General features: G+C 35.4%; 1 protein-coding gene across 1 annotated transcript in view; it reads left to right on the top strand.

Annotated features, from left to right (window-relative positions):
- LOC127160045 (leukocyte immunoglobulin-like receptor subfamily A member 1) overlaps nt 1-8,749 on the top strand; it is an 18,705-nt gene extending 9,956 nt beyond the window's left edge. Inside the window, exons 4-5 of the mRNA XM_051102722.1 lie at nt 6,476-6,795; nt 8,467-8,749. Of these exons, the coding sequence (XP_050958679.1) occupies nt 6,476-6,795; nt 8,467-8,469 (323 nt within the window). The 3' untranslated portion in view covers nt 8,470-8,749. The remainder of the gene's footprint in view (nt 1-6,475; nt 6,796-8,466) is intronic.
- Nucleotides 8,750-9,887: the final 1,138 nt, after the last annotated feature.

The following is a 9,887-nucleotide window of genomic DNA, read 5'->3' as shown; positions in this document are numbered from 1 at the left end:
TAATTATTAATATTTAAATATCAAATTTAATTATGATGAATATTTATTATCAGTTTTTGTGACCAACTCTTGACCTTTGACTTAGTCTTAGTTTTCTCTGTCTTTTGTAACACTGTGTGTTTAAAAACACATTATTTGTTGCAAAGGAAGATCAAATCAAAGGTGATCAGGTGGTTTTTGGCTATTAATTATGATTATATCATTAATTCACTGATCTCACTCAAAGTCTATTCAATGATCAAAAGTGTTATTAATACAGTTTTACAACACAAACCCTGTGATACTAAAGCAAGAGATCCAGCAGTGATCTGAAGGACTTTTTAAACACATTGTGCACAAAAATGTTTGAAGCACTGAAAGATTCAGACACACACAGACATTAAGAATCAGTGTATGAATCTCAACAATCATGACAATCAACAAATTCACATAAACAGATCAACTCTGAACATAAAACAAGCTAAAGTCACAACAACACAATAAAAGCAAATAATAAGAAAAAATACTAAGACAGTTCAGCAGCAGTGCATGCTGGGAGTCATGGATGAGTTTGTATTATGGTGGCTCCCATCATGCACTGCAGCATGAAGCTTTATGAAAATTGAATAAAAAGAAATGAACAAATATATTAATTAAAATAAAAATTACTATTTTTTTTATTAAATGCATTTATTCACTAATTTCATAACGTTACTTTAGTCATTTATTTTCTATTTAATGTATTCCACTTTTTTCCATTACTTAATTTTATTAAATCTATTTATTTATTCACTTAATATGTTCACTTCATTATTTACTATACTTAGTGTCATTAAGTTGTTATTACATGTCTTTATGTACTTTATTTTATAACTTATTTATTAACTGTATTAAGTAAAATTTATTAATAAAATAAATGCATTTAAAAAATAACTAAGTAAAATAAATTATAAAATGAAATAAATACATTTCATAGACTTAATGAAATTAAGTATAATAAATAATGAAGTGAACATTTTAAATGAATAAATAAATAGATTTAATACAATTGAAAAAAATACAATAAAAGGAAGTTAATAAATGCATTTAAGTAAAATATATTAATAAAATTAAAAATAAGTTTATTAAATGCATTTATTCACTAATTTTTAAATATTATTTATTTATTTTCTTTTCAAAATATTTAATTTATTTTTTTTCATTACTTAATTTTATTACATCTGTTTATTTATTCATTTAATATGATCATTTCATTATTTATTATACTTAATTTTATTAAGTTTTTATTAAATGTATTTATTCACTTCATTTTGTAATTTATTTGTTAACTGTATTAATTAAAATATATAAATAGAAATTTAAATGAATACATTAAAAAAAAAAAAAGTAAAGTCAGTTGTAAAATGAAATAAATACATGTAATAACTTAAATTTAGTATAATAAATAATCAAGTGAATATATAAAATGAATAAATACATTCAATAAAAATGAAGTAATGAAAAAATAGAATAAACAGAAATGAACAAATGCATTTAAGTGAAATATTTAAATAAAAATCAAACATTAAGTTTATTAAGTGTATTTATTCACAAATTTTATAAAGTTACTTTCTATTAAGAAAGATCAATGAGTTATTTTCTATTAAATGTATTCTATTTTTTCATTACTTAATTTTTATTAAATTTATTTATTCACTCAATATGTTTGCTTCATTATTTATTATACTTAATTTCATTAAGTATTTATTAAATGTATTTATTTACTTCATTTTATAGTTTATTTGTTAACTGTATTAAGTAAATTATATTAATAAAATTTAAGTAAAGTAACTAAGGAGAACAAAACCAGGAACGAGGAAACGAGGAAACTAGGAAATATCAGAAATATCTTCCAGACGCTCCAACAGAATAACAGTCCAGGGAGCGGTGGGGCGGGAGCGAGGGCAGGGCTGGAGGACCAGGTCACGGAGGGCCCGGTGGGACCTGGGGAAAGCAGGGACAGGCGAGGAGCCCTCCAGGCAGACAGGCAGATCCAGGGGGAGCGCAGGAGGTGGGCGGAACAGGAGGCAGCCCTCCAGGGCGGAACCTGGGGAGGGGACAGAGCGCAGAATAGGGGAGAAGGTGCAGCAGCCCTCCAGGGGCGGAACAGGAGGCGGAGCAGGAGGTGCTCCCTCTGAGGTGGAACAGGAGGCGGAGCAGCCCCCTCCGGGGCGGAACAGGAACCTGCGTCATGGTCTGGGACCTGGGGAGAGCATGGACAGAGGAGGCAGAGAGAATAGGGAGAGAAGCAGAGAGACCACAGGATAACGCCGCCCCCATAGGAGGTTCTACAGCAAATGCTGACACCTCTGGGGGCAATGGCGCAGCTTCTCTGATGGGGAAGGCCTCTGGAGCAGACTTGAGACCAGACGGGACCTCTGGAGCAGACTTGAGACCAGACGGGACCTCTGGAGCAGACTTGAGACCAGACGGGACCTCTGGAGCAGGAAACCGCGTCATGGCCTGGGACCTAGGAACGGCAGAGACAGAAGAGGCAGACAGAATAAGGGGAGAAGCAGAGAGGTTGTAGAGGGATGCCGCCTCCATGGGAGGATCTACAGCCAAGGCTGACACCTCAGGAGGCATTGGCATGGCTTCTCCAAGTGAGGGGAGCTCTAGAGCAGACTTGAGATCAGACGGGAGCTCTGGAGCAGACTTGAGATCAGATGGGAGCTTTGGAGCAGGCTTGTGATCAGGCGGGAGCTCTGGAGCAGGCCTGTGATCAGGCGGGAGCTCTTGAGCAGGCTTGTGATCAGGCTTGTGATCAGGCGGGAGCTCAGGGGCAGACTTGTGAGCAGATGTGACCTCAGGAGCTGACTCGGGAACAGACGTGACCTCAGGAGCTGAGTGTGCAGCCCACACACACCAAAAGGCAACTGCCATTAAGGGAAGAGCAGCGGCAGGGGGCAGGACCTCTTTAATGGTGGTTTTAGAAGGTGTTAATGCCACTGGGATGTTTGTAGCCCTCACTGACACTAGTGGTGGGTCCAGCACGCTGGCCGTCATGACAGGCCGTGACCCTGAGATGTCAGACGAGACATGGCGTGGCTCTGGGCAGTCAAACGAAACATGGCGAGGCTCTGGGCCGTTAGGCGGGACGTGACTTGACTCTGGGCCGTCAGGTGGGACGTGACTTGACTCTGGGCTGTCAGGCGGGACGTGACTGGACCCTGGGCCGTCAGGCGGGACGTGACTGGACCCTGGGCCGTCAGGCGGGACGTGACTGGACCCTGGGCCGTCAGGCGGGACGTGACTGGACCCTGGGGCAGCAGCAACAACTTTGTTTGGCTCATGAAGATCAGCTGTGGTCTGACTTGGTTCTTGAAGATTGGCTGTGACTTGACTCGGTTCGTGAAGAACAGTAGTGAACTGCTTTGACTCATGGAGACCAGCGGTGACTTGACTTGGCTCATGGAGATCAGCAGTGACTTGATCTGACACGTGAAGACCAATGACTTTACTTGACTCAGGAACGACAGCCTTGAGGTTGCTTGACGCAGGAATGACAGCCTTGATGTGACTGGACTTGGAAGCTTGACTGGACTTGGAGGCTTGACTGGATTTGGAGGCTTGACTGGACTTGGAGGCTACAGCTGTAGCCTGACTTGACTCCGGAGCAGCGGCTGAAGCTTGACTTGGCTCTGGAAAAACAGCAGCAGCTTGGCTTGGCTCATGAGAACCTGCTGTAACCTGGCTTGGCTCATGGAGATCCGCTGTAACGGGACTTGACTCCTGAACAACATGGCTTGGCTCAGGAACAACATGGCTTGGCTCAGGAACAACAGCTGAGACTTGGCTTGCTCATGAACTCTGAGACTTGGTTAGAATTGACTCTGTGTCTTGACTTGACTCAGACTCAGGGGTAGCCGCGACATAAAGGAGCGCCACTTTAGCTGCCCATACTGTCATTAGGGGTGTGTCCAGCACGTGGGCCATCATGACCACAGGTGGCGTCCAGGTGCTGACCACAGGTTCTGGAATAGCAGCCATCTTGTGTAGTGGCTTGGAGACGGCGGCCATCTTGTGCAGTGGCTCTGGCGTGGCAGCCATCTTGTGCAGTGGCTCAGGAAAGATGGCTGTAACTTGACTTGAAACAGAAGCGACAGCTGTAATTTGACTTAACACAGGAACAACAGTTCTGGCTTGATTTGAAACAGGAAACACAGTTTTAGCTTGACTTGCCTTAAGAGCGGTTCTGACTTGACTTGACGCAGGAAACATGGCTCCAGCTTGACTTGACACAGGAAACACGGTAGCAATCTGACTTGACTTGGAAACTTGACTTGACTCGGGAAATGCAGCTGTAAATTGACTTAACTTGGAAACTTGACTTGACTCAGGAAGTGTAACTGCAACTTTAAATGGCTCTTGTATGGCGGCTGTGACGTGACGGAGCTCTGTTCTCGCCGCCATCTTGTGAACGGGCTCCGCCGTCGCCGCCCTTGTGTGGACGCGCTCCGACGCGGCCGCCATTTTGTGAACGGGCACCGTTGTCGCCGCTACCGCGTTAACGCGCTCCGGCGCGGCCGCCATCTTGGGCGCGGGCTCTGCTGACGCCGCCATAGCTCGAGCACGCTCCGTCACGGCCGCCATTTCACGAGCGATCCAGGCGGAAAACCTGTTTGTGGCGTCGTGCTCCGGCATGACCGTCCATCTGCGAGCGGGACGCACGGTCGCCATTGCCGCGTTGTCGCGTTCCCTCTCCACGACCTCTACGGTGCACGGCGAACCCACACACAAAATGCAAAGGTGGTGGTGAGTGGACAACGGGACACCGACCAGATTCGTGACATATATATATATATATATATATATATATATATATATATATATATATATATATATATATATATATATATATATAAATGCATTTATTAAATGCATTTAATTTATTAATTCACTAATTTATTCACTATTCACTTATTTTATAATGTTACTTTAGTTATTTATTTTCTATTAAATTTATTTTATTTTTTCATTAATTATTTTTTATTAAATTTATTTATTTATTTACTTAATATGTTTGCTTCATTATTTATTATACTTAATTTCAGTAAGTTTTTTTTTATTAAATGCATTTATTCACTAAATTTGTAATGTTACTTATTTAGTTATTTATTTTCTATTACATTTACTCTATTTTTTTAATTACTTAATTTTTATTAAATCTATTTATTTATTCACTTGATATGTTCACTTCATATGACTTTTTTAGTATGTGTTTATTATTTAGAATTAGTATGTGCTTTATAAGTACTTATAAACAGCCAATATGCTAAAAATCAACTAATTAATAGTGAGAATTGGTCCTTCAAATAAAGCTTAACCATTTTATTTTATTTTATGAATTATTATTCTTTATTTTAAAGGTGTTTTCATGAGTTTATGGAGCACATTACAGTGTGACATCAGTAATGAACAGCCAATCACATGCCTTGAAACTGTGATTCACTGCAAAGACTGAAATATTGAAAAATATTAATAATGTAAACACATTTGAAGTGGATTTTAACAGTAATTTACAGTAAATTGAGCATATAGTACTGTAAAAAAAAAAAGTAAAATCCAGAAAAATTACAGTTTACCTACAGTCAAATTTACTATATGAAACTGAGGAATTTCAGAACTCAATAGAGAATAAATGTTGAAATGATTGTGTTTGTTTGTTTGTTTGTTTTGTTTTAGAATATGATGAAGATCTGTTAGTGTTTAATAGAGTTTAATCTTCTGTAATGTTGGAATTTAATTGATTTAATTCTATTGAGTTGTGCAATCAGTTGAGTTCCAGATAGACAAAGTATTTGAACAGTGTTAATTCTGTATTAAGAAATATTCTTTGATTAAGTGGATTTAAATGAAACGTTCACAGTAATAATGTACTGACAGCATAAATATTAGTTTTTGAACTGTTACATAGAAAAGAGATGTTTTGCTGCATTAATGTTCACACTGAAACACCAATAACAACACCTGTGACTGAATCAACACTGCATCACTGTTACAGATAAACTGCAGCCGACTCTGACTGTAAATCCTCAGAGTTCAGTGTTCACTGGAGACACAGTTACTCTGAGCTGTGATGTGGGACAGTCAACTGGATGGACAATTCACTGGAGGAAAGACTCAAACCCTGAATCCACTGATGCAGCAACTAAAACAATCAAGTCTGTGAGTGTCTCTGATGGAGGAAGATACTGGTGCAGAGCACAACGAGGAGAATATTACAGCGAGTTCAGTAATACAGCTGAGATAACAGTAGAAGGTAAGAGCTGTTTTAATTTCTACTTTTTTCTAGAACTACTTGATGTGTTTGTTATGAAAATGAAAATTACTGTCATACATTAACAATGCACTGTAAGGTAAACTAAACATCAAACAATAAGGTCATTTCATTAAGGTCACACATCATCTGAACTATTTACAAACACATGAAGTGTGTTGTTTGCTCATTTCACAGTGAGACCCAAACCTGCAGTTCATGTTCGTCCTGATAGAAGTGTGTTCAGAGGAGAGAAAGTCACTCTCACATGTGACATACAGGAGACAGGAGACTGGCAGTACAGCTGGAATAAAGAAAAAAATCAAGTTAGCAGCGCAAGAAAAGACCAGAACTATATCATCTCATCAGTGGATTGGTCTCATAGTGGTGTGTACAGCTGTGAAGGAACTCAGTCAAAAGCCCCAACATACTCACAGATGAGTGATGGAGTTACACTGACAGTATCTGGTGAGTGTGTTCATCTTTTCCTCACATCATTCCAACCCAAACAGATTGAGGTGTTGTCACGGTACCAAAATTTCAGTATTCGGTACCAATACCAGTGAAAATCCACGGTTCTCGGTACCAATTTCGGTACCAAATCAAAACACAAAAACATGAATTGAACAACACTATTTTTATTTATAACAAACAAAAATAAAACAAAGTTTTGACTTGGAAGCTGGTATTTTGGGCTGAGGTGATGAAGCATTTGCTGAAATCCCCATTTTTCACTGTATAAACTGGCACTTGATCCATACATGTGAATTCAGCAACAGCTCGGTTCAGTTTTCTTGCCTCAGGTGAGTTTTTGTCGTACTTCTGCTGCTGAAAAGCATCTGGAACCGTTGTCTGCTTAGGAGTTTGGTTCGTGGTCTTCTTCAGCCTGCAGCTGTAAAAGGAAAATATAATATACTTGAGTAAAACAATTGGCTGAGTCTGACTAAATGCAATATTAGATTGACACCAGCTAAACAGAACTTTATATATAACTTTTCAGTAAATAACAAACCTCAGCTTTTTATAACAAAGTTAGATAAGATTACTTATATTGAGTGTAAGATATCAATGTTACACATACGGAAACTGTCTTATTAAAAACACTTTACAAAAAGACTCCATTTAACATGACTTAAAAAAACAAGTGTTACATAGCAATTATTCTCTTAATTTCAAAATGTATTAATAATTTATTTTAAATTAAAATTTGTATCTGTTAACATTATTTCACGCACAATGAACAAACATGAACCATCAAATGTTTGTATAAAACAACATTCACACACATTAATTAATGTTCACTCACTGTAACTTGATGTTAGATAATATATTAAGTCATGTTAATGAATGGTATCTTTTACCAAACTATACAGGACTGTATTTGACTGTACTTTTATTTAATCAAACTGCGCAAACTATATTTCATAGCCTAGAACTGCTTTTCTGATGGACCGATTTTAAGGCTATAAACAATAACCATACATTTGTACATTTGTTCTCCAACACACATATTTTAGCTACACATGTCATTTAAAAGCCTCAGGTGTGTAAAAATACCACACTATCATGTCCTGTTTTTTTTTTTTTTTTTTTTTTTAATAAACGCTATAAGAGCATTAAACACTTAATAAAGAAGTTTATTCTAATACTCGCGTTAGCATTAGCCGCTTATGCTAACGATTAACTAAGCAAATGGCGATGTTTATTTAAGGTATAATTTTTATAACAAAAGCTCTAAATATAAAATTAAATGAAAACTTACCTGCTTGAACTCTTTCATTAAATCTGGGTGTCGGTCTTTGAGGTGTTTTATTAAGTTCGATGTATTTCCTCCTTTTGAGAGAGAACTTCGATGCACCGTTTGCAAATGGGTTTCTGATGATCTATGATGTTGCCCTTGTCATCAGCCGCAAATACAAAATATTTCCACACGTGGCTCCTTCCTCCTTTCTTTTCAACAAGCGGATTCAGAGCAGCCGCATCAGCAGCACCGCCGGTCGCCGTGTCTCTGTGCTTTTATGAAGAAGACGCAACAACTGCGCAGTGCGTACTTTCCGCATAGCGCAGTAAGAACCGGGTTGACCGGGCGCTCGGTACCACCGGTACTTAAGAAAACCTGGTACCGTAACATTTAATTTTTTTTTAGTACCGACTTGGTACCGAAGTACCGGGTCTTTTGACAACACTAGTAACAGGTAAACTTGATCTTAGTTTGTCTCACCTATTATGCTCCTAGTCAGATTATGTTCTTGTTAAGAATTTGTAGCAGATATTGGATCAACAGTGGCAGTGACAGAGAATATTAGGCTGTTTTCGATCACAAAAGTCTCAATACAGTACAAGTTTATTCTCCAGTTTATTTCAGTGAGCTGCTGCCCATCATGTTTTCTGCAGATTGTAACCGTTAATGTAGCGAACAAGATTGGCAATTTGATCATTACTCTAAATCTATTTATTTATTCACTTAATATGTTCACTTCATTGTTTATTATACTTGATTTCATTAAATTGTTATTACATGTCTTTATTTACTTCATTTTATAATTTATTTATTAACTGTATTAAGTAAAATGTATTAATAAAAATTAAAATAAATGCATTTAAAAAATAACTAAGTAAAATAAATTATAAAATGGAGTAAATACATTTAATAAAGACTTAATGAAATTAAGTATAATAAATAATGAAGTGAACACTTTAAGTAAATAAATAGATTTAATAAAATTGAGTAATGAAAAAATATATAGAATAAAAGGAAGTTAATAAATGAATTTCAGTAAATATATATTAATAAAATTAAAATTAAGTTTATTAAATGTTTATTCACTATTTTTTAATGTTATTTATTTTCTCCAAATTATTCAATTTATTTATTTTTCATTACGTAAGTTTATTACATGTTTATTTATTCACTTAATATGATCACTTCATTATTTATTATACTTAATTTTATTACGTTTTTATTAAATGTATTTATTTACTTCATTTTGTAATTTATTTGTTAACTATATTAATTAAAATATATGAATAGAAATTTAAATAAATACATTAAAAATAACTAAGTAAAATAAGTTATAAAATGAAATAAATACATGTAATAAAAACTTAATTAAATTAAGTATAATAAATAATGAAGTGAACATTTAAATGAATAAATAGATTTTAAAAAATAAGTAATAAAAAAATAGAATAAAAATAAATGAACAAATGCATTTAAGTAAAATGTATAAATGAAAATCAAAAATTAAGTTTATTAAATGTATTTATTCACTAATTTTATAATGTTACTTCAGTTATTTATTTTCTATTAATTGTATTCTATTTTTCATTACTTAACTTTTATTGAAGTTTATTTATTTATTCACTTAATATGTTCACTTCATTATTTATTATACTTAATTTCATTAAGTATTTATTAAATGTATTTATTTACTTCATTTTATAATTTATTTGTGAAGTGTATTAAGTAAATTATGTTAATAAAATGTAAAAAAAAATACATTTAAAAAATAACTAAGTAAAATAACTGAGTAAAATAAATTATAAATTGAAGTAAATACATTTAAGAAAAACCTAATGAAATGAAGTATAATAAATAATGAACTGACAG

Source organism: Labeo rohita, unplaced genomic scaffold, assembly GCF_022985175.1.
Source record: "Labeo rohita strain BAU-BD-2019 unplaced genomic scaffold, IGBB_LRoh.1.0 scaffold_282, whole genome shotgun sequence".
NCBI lineage: Eukaryota > Metazoa > Chordata > Actinopteri > Cypriniformes > Cyprinidae > Labeo > Labeo rohita.
The sequence above is the reverse complement of the archived record's forward strand: the minus strand, read 5'-3'. Positions and strand labels throughout refer to the sequence as shown.